The 12,680-nt window shown below is 37.6% G+C and overlaps 1 protein-coding gene across 1 annotated transcript; it reads right to left on the bottom strand.

The window, feature by feature from the left end:
• Positions 1-708: 708 nt before the first annotated feature.
• Positions 709-8,421, bottom strand: LOC122087632 (mitochondrial substrate carrier family protein B-like). The gene is made up of 7 exons (XM_042656830.1): positions 7,764-8,421; positions 4,756-4,932; positions 4,499-4,648; positions 3,387-3,488; positions 3,234-3,304; positions 3,072-3,139; positions 709-1,235 (listed from the first exon to the last, which is right to left on the bottom strand). Exons 1-7 carry the CDS (start codon positions 8,001-8,003, stop codon positions 997-999), a joined length of 1,047 nt encoding a protein of 348 aa, XP_042512764.1. The 5' UTR covers positions 8,004-8,421; the 3' UTR covers positions 709-996.
• Between the last annotated feature and the right edge of the window lie 4,259 nt (positions 8,422-12,680).

The raw sequence follows: 12,680 nt of genomic DNA, 5'->3' as shown, positions 1-12,680 counted from the left end.
CTATAATTTCAATTTTGATCTCATACAATTTCGTGAAATACCACCTTCAGGGGGTGACATGTGTATTGATACCAATGCAATGGTCCAGATCTAATTTAAATGACTCTTCACTGATTTAAGGTTTTATTAGTTGTACCATATCTAGACCATTGCATTGGTATCAATACATGTGTCACATCTTGAAGGTGGTATTTCACGGAACTATACGAGATCAGAATTACAGACGATTTCAACCCATATACAAAGGGACATTTAACATAAAGAGAGATCAAGAGAGAACGTGTGAAGCTGTGGAATGATATCTATCATCCACATTCTACACATTGGTGTTGGGGTTCCTTCTCACATTTTTTATTTCCCAAAAGAATAGATGGAGTATTGATGCTTGCACTGCGACTATGTGCGTCGTAGAATAAATTAAGAGGCACACAAGCTGATTCTTGTCATGCTACATCATATTAAGAAAGCCGCAACCCTTTCCCCACTCGATAGATGCTATTTTGACTCTCTTCGATCAAACTAAAACCATTAATCAAACTCCATTTATCGATTGACTACTCTTTGGCAACTAATAATTTAACATTACAGAATCGGTCATGTGACTAAGCTTCCTCAGCAATTAGGTCAGGAATCCTCGTAAAATCTTAACTTCAGAAAAGGACTCTTAATGCGATAAATACAATCTACGACCCAAAAAAAAATAAAGTGTTTTAGTGAAAAAATGATCATCGATGAATACTAGCGAGAGAACTAAATAATTTGGATACACTTGGTGAGTTGGTGTGGTTCAATTGTGCTCTCTCTTATCTACACAAGGAACATATGGTTTGGTCCCATGGAAGCAATCTCAAAATTTACCGCCTATGGGGTTTCACTGGGGGGGCGCGCCATTGAAAAGCCAAAAGAACTCATCATCCACCTAGCCATCTTGGCATTAGATGATGGAAAAAGTTAATAGTGGCAAAGCCAAAGAATGGCAGTGAGCAGCAACAAAAGCTAATTATCAGATGCATCTGATAGAACCATCTTTAATGTCTCATATGTCATGAAGACGATGCCCACACTTGGGACAACCTTGAGGTATTCTGGAAATATTCCCCGGTATAGGCCCAGTAGGCCTTCATTCCTGGTGATGTGCCTGAATGTCCCAAACAGACCAGTCTTGTAGACACGGGCTCGACCAGCTGCCCCTTCTAACTGCATCCGCCGTCGTACAAGATCCAAAGGGAATGTTGCTGCAAATTATCAGTGCAAAAGTCAGTTTGTAATTGATAAAATCCAGATACAGCAAACATCAATCATAAATTGATAATCTTATTTCAGCATGCACTCATGAGAACAAATTTCAAGATGCAGTTAACCACATTAAAACTAGCAAACTTCAACAGTAACTGTGTTAGAACTGCCATCCTCTGGGGCTTCAATCATAAAAGGTATACACCAAGGTTCTGTCAGTATGACTCCAAGTCCAATGCTGGCATTTGTTTGACATAAAATATTTCCCAGGAAACTTTTTGTTATTATTATTTATAAATTTTATTTTATATTTTTCCGCGATTTGGTTGTTTTGTTGGAAATAGCTAATAATCACATTTCAACATGACTGAGTGAGAATAAAAAACCAGCTATATGATGGCAATGGAGTCCTCTGGTTGCCGAGTACCAATAATCAAGATACCATCACTTATTGGGAAAAAAAAAACATACTGAATTTTGAAGTCAATGTTTGTTTTCCAACTTTTTAGATTACATATGAACAAAATATTTTTTATTTCCTTTCTAATCCAAATGCAAATTTTTATTGGTTTTCAACGAATCCCATAAAAAAAATATGGGCAAGGCAATGCTGCCCACAGGCGCAGGTACACACCAGGACATGCAGCCAATGGGAGGGCATGCACAGGGCAGCATGATCTTTCCGCCCTGCTGTATCTAAGAGTGTACCTGCACCAGCGGGCAGGGTTCACTAATGCAAGTTTGATAGATTGAAGGGTTTAACTATTGGAAAGTCAACAAGGGAACATTCACACTGCCAACCTAATTGTCTTTTGTTTCGCTCGTACCCAATTCCTAGAATAGAAAATGATCCAGTCTCAATAATTATCAAGAAACTTAAGGAGTTTCGGATCTGGGATCGCATTAGGGGGCATAAGAACTAATTAAGTTGTTACCTCTTTTCTAAACACAAGTTTCATCGGTATGATCCTAGCACCAATTCTTTAACATCATTTTTAATATTTATCTATTTTCCTACCCCAGGATAATATGAAAATGGACGACACCAACTTCGAAGAACCACAAAGGTAAAATATATGCAAAGATAACAGTAATTACACTAATTTTAGGTTACATAAACCGTCAATTTATTAGTCACAAAGTGCAGATGACATAGGTGACAGATCAACTTTACACAAATTATGCCATACATAGTCAATCATGTTATTTCTCATAGGGTTAGTTCAGGTACAAGTGTACAACCAACTGCCCCCATTGAATTGCACCCGTCTTACAAAACGCCCTCGCCCTCCCCCTCCCCCTCCCCCTCCCCTTATATAAAAAAATAAAAAATAAAAGGAAATACGTTTCATAATTTAAGATTATAGTCTTGGAAGTCAGAAATCTCTACGGTAGAAAAAACCTTCTAAGTATAGCCCAACAAGCAGCACCTACTTTAAATAAGAGATCAGAAGCTACTTTAGAGTACAATTTAAAGAAAGATGATGGACCACAGAAATAAAACCATCATTTCAAAAGCAATGTAACTACCAATAAGGTTAAGGTAAACAACAAATCAACAATGCCATTTTTCTTCTTCAAAAGGAGGGGGGAGGGTGAAATAAAGAATGGTATCAGTTCATCTTGTGTTGCAGTAGAGAACACCACCATCCCCCTCCCCCTACTTGTTGCTTCACGAGAAACAGAAATTTTTTTATTTTTTTATTTTTTTATTTTTATTTATTTATTTTTTTTTTATTTTTTTTTTTTTTGGGGGGTGGGGGGAGATTGTGTGGTGGAGTAGCAAACAATTCAAGGAATTTCACTTTTTAAACCTTCGATTTTCCGCGGCTTACCTGTGGATGATGCTAGGCCTGAAAGACTGCCACAAGCTAGGCTGACAAATGCAGTAGAATCTTGGGGCCTGATGTCAAGACAATACAGGCTTAGACTCGTGTGTACATGAATCTTGGCATATTTAAGTACCTATCAAATGCGATCAGTAATGAAGAACTTACCTTTGTGACTGCCAAACAGATCTCAATGTCTCATAAACTGCAAAACTAATTGCTATACTGGGCCCAACCCCCTGTGTCCAGACAAAGGCCGTCAAGATTAACATAAAAAGGAAATTGTGGATAAAGATAACCACTATAAGACAAGAAGCGTACCAATAATGTCGCTCCAAGACCTTTATATAGGCCAAGAGCACCCTCATCTCTGCTAATCATACGAAGTGCATGCCAAATACCTTTGTAGTATGTCACATTTCTCTGCAGAAGCCCAAATAAAATGATTATCAAAATATATATATACAATATGCAAGATCACATGGAACTAAAAATGATCTTAACCTAATTTGGTACAAGTTATGAAGGCCTTTCTTTGGTATATTTGTGTAAGAAATTTGTGTTTATAACAAAAATTATTTGGTTTCTAAATAATTGAAACAGAAAGGAGACTGCCCTAATTATGAAAAAGCATGAAGAAACGGAAGACTTCATTATTTCAAACGCAAACAACTTACACCCGGCATCTCAGGAGCTTCCCTGTCAGCAGATGCTTCACAGATCCTCAAATTGAATTATCAATTAGTCTTGTGGGCCCATAGAAACCGTAAATTGGGTTTTTTTTTTCTTTTTTGGTAAAACCCTAAATTGGGTTTCGTGAACCTGTGGTCACATCAGCACGTACTTCAACCTCTGGCCATAAATTTGTGAAATGCATCTGAACCATTTGTTGTCGATGCCCAAAGACAACTCTTAACAGTAATCAAGTTCAGCACAAAAGAAGCTAAATAGCCCAGGCTTTATTTAAATCTTTAAAAGCACCAAACCATCGTACTAAATTCCTCATTCTGCAAGTGGAAAAACTCATAGATTTTTCCAAATCTATTTTTTTTAAATCTACAAAAGTTACATAACAGGCATACCTCTGACCATGTTGAGACCATAAAATTTAGCATGAACAACTTGTTGGGACAAAAAGCGAATACATTTTGCTTTTAATTTCTGTTGCAGGCTATTGGTGCATTATGTATAGGGGTTCAGTTAGACAGCTAAACAAGAAAAATACTACCCACCAACCATTAATCTATTCACTTATATTACATACAATAGAGAAACACTTAAAAATTAGCATATTAAAACGGGAAACGTATAACTAAAACACAAGAAATATAAAGAGAACTCTGCCTAGAACCACTGCAAACATTGCAACAGAACAATATTCCAAAACCTGTAGCAAAAGAACGATTTTTATAACAAATCTGCACTAACATTACCTGGGCTGCAAGACGTGTCCTCACAAGATCCAATGGATATGTGATGGATGCAGCTGTTATTCCAGCCAAACCACCACCTACTAGTCGCACACAAATGTCTGCACTTAAGTTTTCTCCATGACTTTGCATCCCAGGAATCAGCTGCAGTAACTGCAAATGAAAATATTAATAATTAATAGTCAGGCAAACTAGGGGGATAACAATACTAATTCAAATGAACTGCATACTGTAACCAATTCAGACAAAGTTGTACGCACATTCTTGTAGCGTTCATAAGCATAGAAGCTGATAGAAGAATAAGGAAGACGATGGGCAATTGTGACAAGATTCCCTTTCCAGAATGCTCTAACGCCTTCTTCATTTAAGATACGTGAAGCCTCACGCCAAATGTTAGGCTTGCTCAAGTTTGCAACATCAGAGTGCATACCTTGTACCTAAAGAAACAAAACTATGCAAAATAAGCAAGCAGATGAAAGAAACTTCGACTCTTCATTAATTTCAAAGAAAAATAAACGATATAGTTAAAGATATCCCAACTTCCCAAATTACATTTCCAGTATTTTGGTTCTAGGCAACCCTAAACAAGAAAGAAGACAGTAAGTAGCCTAGACCTTATGAGCACACTTCGCAGTCTAGACGGTGCCTAGGTAGCGACACCTTGACAACTGTGATCATGAATACATATCTAATAAGTAATCAGAATACCACATAAGCTAGCTGAGTTCCAATAGTTGTACGGAAAAAAAAGCTATGTAATGAGTTCCAAAAGTTGCAGGGGGAAAAAAAAGCAATGTAACTAGGGTTTGAGTGAGATCTGCAACAGCCCTCATTTCCACACTAAAAGACCTCTCATACGCCTAACCTAATTGATGTTATCTTGCATTTCTTAAACATCAATTAAGACATTTAAATAAGCATCAATGAAGTTGAACAATCTCCATCCGTTAATCACAGAAAGAAGCCATAAAAGAATTAGATCAGAAACTCAACCATACAAGCTCAAAGATGTAGAAGCGGCAGTAGAATTGCAAGATAGCAGATAGACAATATGAATACAGTATGCACCCACTTTCCAGAAAATTTCAATACCTATTGCCTTCTAACCACTCCCCCCACCCACACCACCCCCAAAAAAAAAAAAAAAAAAGAATAAGAGAACAAATAAATATACACATCTCAGCCCTCAACAGCTGTGTGTGGAGCCCAAAGCTAGAGAACTCCCACATAGACCTCACACACCCTCAGCAATGCCGTTGAGGCCTTGAGTCAGCATCCAGTCATCTTCTCTTTCAGGTATTTGGAGGTTAAAATGATTTTCCATCAGGATATCAAATTTTAAAATGAACATATGAAATAAAATGCAACAGAAGCATAAAGAGAGTTTCCTGATAAAGAGCAAAGAATTCTTTAAAACTACTTATACATTGTAACTTTACGAATGCACATAAACATGTAACTAAGAAAATGCTAACTCATTTTTGCATGGAATTCTAATTTCACAACTAGATCTTCCCCAACTCCCAACATTGAAATACAGTCAGGGATTTAAAAATTGGATCAGATCAGGAGGAAGCTAGGGGCCGATTCTGTATAGAAACAGGTCCAGCCAATCTGGATCCTGATTCAGGGTTTTTAAACACTGACTACATTATATGATGACACATTTCAAAGGAGCATGCAGAATATGCATCGGTGAAGCAACTGCTAATGCAGGAGCATAATGGCAGAAGCATTTGTGGTTCTGGTTTTGGGTCAATTTTTCCTGTCCACAACCAAGCATAAGGTTCAAATTTGGCTGATTTTATGAACCATATTCAAAGGTCCCAGTTAGAAAGCTTCTTCAACACCTTGCACACCAGAATGGCTAGATTTTAGGATATTTCTCTTCTAGTTATTGCTATACAATTTATTATAGAGGCTGGGATAATATTAAATAAATTCATCCGTCCTGGGTTAAGTTTTAAGATAGTTTAGAATGCCTAATCACATTCTGCGGCTACGAGGAGGTTTCTTTTCTGTTTAAGCTTTTTTTTTTTTTTTTTTTTTTTTTTTCAGTGTCCGAGTCAGTGAATGACTCTCCAAGACAACCTGCGATGGATAGTAGTTTCCTTTTTGTTTGGTTTCTTATTTCTTTAAGATTCAGTTAGTTGAGTCAGCAAGAGACTCCTCCAATTTCTGTTTCATTTCATTTTTCTGCCCAGTTCTATAAATTTTTGTAAGAGGCTTAGCCTTCCCACGAATTTATTGAATGGAAATGATTAGATTTAGTTTGTTTGAGTTAAGACTTGAAATTGTTGTCTTGTCTCTCTCCTCTGTACCATTCTCCCAAAAGGATTTGGGTTTTACCCCCTTTTTTTCTTTCTTCCTAGCAGATCGAGTTCTTCTCTTCCATTCCATCAATCTGAAACCTTTCCCTTATTTCTAATTTTCCCCCCATCTCTCTTTTCAGATTCTGATCCGAAACCCACTGCTAACAATACAAATATTATAACAGCAGCAGCATAGCTGAACACAGCCATCTAAAATATCCTATATATTTCACCCCCCCCCCCAAAAAAAAAAAAGAAAAAAAATTCCTATATCAAGGTAGAGTAGATCTTGCAAGAGAGTCCACCAAAAATTTAGCTGCAGAAGCAAATCAACCCACTGCATTCAGTCGTCAATGCCAATTTAATGGAAGGCATTGTTTGACCAACAAGCATGTGAATGTCACTTGATCAGACAAAGCTCAAGCCACACATAAACTAATGGAGGTCTACATAGAGGGGTGATACTCTGGTGCACTCCCAAGAGCTAAATCTGAAGCGGGCCACCAACTGAAAGTCCCACAAAAGCCCAGAATACATGTCTATCTCCCCATACGAGCGCTAACAAATTTCGTTTCAACTTGCAAACGGGTGCCACGAGAAATAACAACTGAAGCCTAATTATGTTCATTTCAATTAGAAGAAACAAAAACACAGAATCACCTACCAACTGAAAAAGAGAACCATGAAACATTCGAGTAAACACACTAGACATTTAAAAATTGTTCTTAAAGATGGACAATTTCGGCAGACCGCTTCACCACATTACCAATGGATACGCAAAATAGTTCGACGCAATCCACCCATTCCAAACAGAAGGGCAAACAATGATCCTTACAAAACCAAAATGAATTGTCCAGCCGCCGAATGGAGAAAAAATAAGACTATATTTTGGTGAAGTGAAAAAGAAAACCCGTCTTCCCGTATTCTAATTCAAGAAAAGACAAGAGAAAGCAAACCTGAAACAGGATGGTAAGGCGAGCAAGCGGCGCTGTGCAGGTTTTACTGACAGCGCCTGCAATGCCTCCCGCAAGAAGATGAGATACCGATCCTATCTGCGATTTTTGCCGCAACGATTGCTGCTGCTGTTGCTGCTGGACATATTTCCGAGCACCGCCATCGACTACACCAGCATGGGCAGAACTAAGAGTTCTCTGCCCACCTTCAACGACAACACCAACTCGAGCCTCCGTTTGCATCTCCTCTCTCCCAATTCACCTTTCTTTATCTCCGCCTTCCTCGCCTTCGGCCTCAAATCTTGCTATTCCCTTACGAAGATTTCGTCGCAGAAAACCAAAAAGAAAAAAAAAAAAAAAAACCAAGAAACCTTCGGAACGACAAAGAAGCAGTTAAAGTTGGAGCAGAGATTACCACGGTGGGTGAAGACCTAAAAGACTTGGAAAAAGAAACCCTAAAAAGACCCTAACAAGAAGCATTAGCTGTGAGTTCAGACCTCAGAAGCTACTCCTAGTTCCTCCTGGCTCCGATGACTTGCACCGGGAAACGGAGCCGTAAGGGTAAGGGAACGCTTGGCCTCTCTCTCTCTCTCTCTCTCTCTCTGCGTGGTTTCCAATTTTCAACCAAATAGACAAACGTTGAGGCGTCAATTTCCTCCTCTTGATTTTCCCTTTTTTCTGGTTTTTTTTTTAATTTTTTTTCAATCTTTAATAACCTATTAATAGACACACACGGTTTTGGCAGGGTGATGGTCTCGACTCTCGACTAATAATCGTGGCGGAAAAGGAATAAATCGTCATCTTAATATCTTATTAGAAAAGGAAATGGTTAAATAATTCAGATAAAAAGTAGAGAAAAAATAGGAAAAATTTTGGGGTGTGAGGAGGAGAAGCCCTAATCGGGGGCTAGAGTTCACACGTGACACAATTACTTGTTCACACCACGCCATCAAACCGACTCGAGGGAGAATATAATAGAAGAATATACCCTTCGTTAACTTCCTCTTTCGGTGACGGATTTGGGAATTCTACCAGAATTATTCTCACGTATGCGAATTTTTTGAGCCGAGTCACCGGCTCAAACTCTGGCTAAACAACCAAATTCCATTGAACCCGGTTCAATCATAAGGTTTGGCAGGAATCTAGGGCAAGAAATATTATGAACTGTCTATATGAATGAGCGGCTGAGATATAAGGTGAGATGGTGACGGAGGGCGAGTTACCATCATGACTGTAATAGTGCTGGTAGCGGGGCCTACTTGAAGGTATCCATCGATTATTCTCTAATCTCACCCGCTGCTTTAGTTGGGATCTGTAGCGACTTTTGGGGTTACAAAATCTTCACGGGTTTGGAACATAGTTAGTAAATTCGGATTTGAGAATTATTTGGACGGAGAATTATTCAAAATAATTCGATTGATTAATTTAAGAATTTGGTCAAAAAAGCTTACTGGATTTTGTTTTTTTGTTTTTTTTTTTTTTTTTTTTTTTTTTAAATACTGTTTAAGTGGACCGAATAATTCAGTTTAATTCGGTTCGGTCCGAATTATTCACATTTTATATTCACTTTTGAAAAAAACATGAATGTTATCGAATTTTATTTTTAATTCAAATTCGATCAGAATTTTTGATTAAATTCTAAAAAATTCTATTATTCGGCCGAATTAATAACACTGGTTTGAAAAGACGATGACCGCCCTTATTTGATTTCCATTTAGGGGTGCCACGTGGTGAGCCATTTTTTGAAGGGACCGTTATCTCTGGGCTTTGTTTTTCAGGTTGTAGTCGTTTATATCGTGGTTCTACCAAAAAAGAAAATCTCGTGGAGGCGTTACCAAAAAAAAAAAGAAAAAAAGTATCTCGTGGAGTTGAGTTGTTGACAGTCTGTCCATGTTTCAGTTGTGTCCTTTGTTTTTTGTTTTTTGGTAAAGTCGTTTCAGTTGTGTCTAATTTGAGTAGGATGAGTGTTTTCCACATGTAGAATGAGTGAGAATTTAAAATGACATAAAGTCAAATCACCAAGGTGAAAAGATTCTTGGTGGAGGAAAACTATTTGCCTATATTTTGTGCCTCTATTCTCGTGAGTTTATGTTAAACCTCATCATAAGGGTGTAAGCCTCCATATCCTATGTAGCTATTATATCGGTGCAGTACGCATCTGGTGGTTAAGAGTCTCTTGGGATGTGTGTCTAGATATTCTTAGTCTTTAAATGCTTACTGCATCGATGCAGTGGTTGCAGAGAATGTGGATTTGAATTGCAATTGGACTGGACTAAGCTTGGTTTTTTAAACCCCAACCCAACGAACCTTGATTGTTTGGGTCAAGTCGACCCTAATTAACCATGAAAACCCCTATGTATAATTGTAAAATATATGTAAATCCTTACATATTATGAGAAAATCTTATTATAACTAAAATAGAACATTTATCAATATAGATAAAGACAAGGTTCGACAAGGCCAGCCTCAACCCAAGTTTGGCTTGGCCTGGCCAAACATGACCAATGATAGCCTAGCCCATGAACTGAAAAGTCCTACCCTAAACCTGTCTAGCTCAGAGCCCGTTAGGGCTCATTGAGCCAAACTTGCACCCCTATGGCCCTACCTCGTTGACTCTAAGGGTGTTAATAGGTTCGGTTTCGATTTGAATGGTGCGGATCAGTTTGGCTCACATTTATTTGACTAAAACCATAACCGCACCATTTACTAAACGGTTCCACTTTCTGAAACCGTGACCGTTTAGTAAACGGTTTCAGTTTCCACGGTTTCTAAATGGTGTCGATTTCACGGTTTTAAACGGTTTCGATTTTGGTTTATTCCATACGATTTGTAAAACGATTTACAATCGGTTTGTTATAACTTGCAACCATCTTTAAACTGAAGATCATAAGCTTATCAAAAAATAATTGTCAATCACAAATAAGAGATTCTATATTAACGATGGTATGTCTTAATTTGATAATCTAGTACTATTTTTTTGCATGGCCATTCTCAAACATTTAGAACTAATATCATACAACATCCAAATCCAGCCTTCTATAGTATAAAATATTAAAATGACAGGTGGTTCAACCAAAACACCCTATCTATGATAACATAATAATATAGTAACATATATGGATTACAAGTTCATGATCTAAAGCCTAAACTTGAACTGAATTGCAATAAATCATACCAAAGTAGAATGAACACTTAATTTAATTGTTAATTGTTATACGGATTACTGCCCCTTCTTTATTTAACTGTTATACGAATTAATCGGATCGGTTTAAACGGTTTTAAACGATTTCAATTCGGTTAGAAACCAATGGGTTTTGTGGTTAAAATTGACCCAACCCATTTAGCTAATCGGCTTGAAACTTGAAACCATAGCCGCATCATTTACTAAATGATTTTGTGGTTTCAACGTAACCGAATCAGTTCGATTTCGATAAACAGTTTCGATTACAAATTCACATTCTTAGTTGACTCTCACATCAACAATTCTTGAGAGGTGTTATAACAAAATGGCTGCTTGACTCACTTGGTCTTTTGGCTAAAGTAGGTCACAACGTGCAACTTGAGCACAAAAACCCAACCCACCCAAAATTTTTGGGGTTTGGGCTATGATTTTCATCCGTTGGGTATTTGGGTGTGTTTGCCAGAGTCTTTAAGGTATCGATAGGATACGAAGCAGAATTAGATGGATACGATGGAACCGTTGAACTTGGAAATGACAAGGGCTTGGGGATAGATGCCATGCTAGAGTAAACAAGGTTGAAAAATCGTAGCCCAAAGTTATGCTAGGTTGAGTTAAGGTTTTGGCCCCATGTTTGGGATACAGGGTTGGCCTAGTTCAATTTACAGTGTAAACGGAACAGGCTAAGCTCGGGTATTTCCTATTGTAACGTCAAACCAGGTCTGGCTTGGCTACAAATACTAAAATTCTATCCTGGATTTTCAAACATCCAACCCAATTCATTCAAGTTGCACCCTTTTACATACCACATTAGTGGTTGTTTTGAAAAAGGGGCATCATTCGCATAAGGCCCGGAAGAGAGAAAATACGAAAAAATTCATTTGAGATGGAAATTACACCCTGATGTCATAGGAAAGTTTTTTCAAAATTAATATGAATGTGAAGAAGTCAATGAAAAAAGCAGCGCGAGTACTCTACATTAGCAAATGTAGAAAGGTATCTCTTCACCAACAGTCCAAGTAGCAAAATAAAGTATTAAAAAAAAAATTTCAAGGTTAACTTTAAAAATATAAATGCTAAGAAAGTAGATGATTGCAACCTGAGTTTGAAATTTAAGTACGCCAATTCATAGTAAATTACAAGATGTATAGAAAACTTGGCACAAAAAGAAAAGTAAACTTTTCAATGAGATTTTTCGGTGAAAGTAAGGTGAGCGAAAATTACTGATTTTTCCAAACATTCCCTCACCTACTTCTAGTGAAATGCACCATATGGTACTTCAATCAATAATTTGATCAAGGTGGGTCCAACCAAAATAGATTAGGGTGGGTGGTTTAAAGACAATATTTATTATTGGCCACTATTTGTAGTTATGGTAAATCCTGAATCCCTGATCATTGTTGATGAACATTAGTAACAATATGGTGCTAGGCATCATGCAAAAGCAATAATTAGTAAATGCATCATCAAGTGATAGATATTTGTGGCTGATATTGGTCAACCATGCTAAGCGTGATCAACGCCTACATGGATTTTTAAGATACGGATCATATGCTCTCGAGGTGCTTTAGGCGGTTGAATATGCACTACGACCTTTGTCATGCTGTAGAGAAACCCCATCCAAGTTCATGGACTGTCACATTTTGATCTAAGTCATTTTACCTGACAAAAATTTGATTCAATTCATAGAAGTTTCATGCCTCCTAGCTAGGTCTAGCGCCAATCAAGTTTAGACCAGGTTA

This window comes from Macadamia integrifolia, chromosome 8, assembly GCF_013358625.1.
Source record: "Macadamia integrifolia cultivar HAES 741 chromosome 8, SCU_Mint_v3, whole genome shotgun sequence".
Taxonomy (NCBI): Eukaryota; Viridiplantae; Streptophyta; class Magnoliopsida; order Proteales; family Proteaceae; genus Macadamia; species Macadamia integrifolia.
Note: the sequence above shows the minus strand (reverse complement) of the source record. Positions and strands in the feature narration are given on the sequence as shown.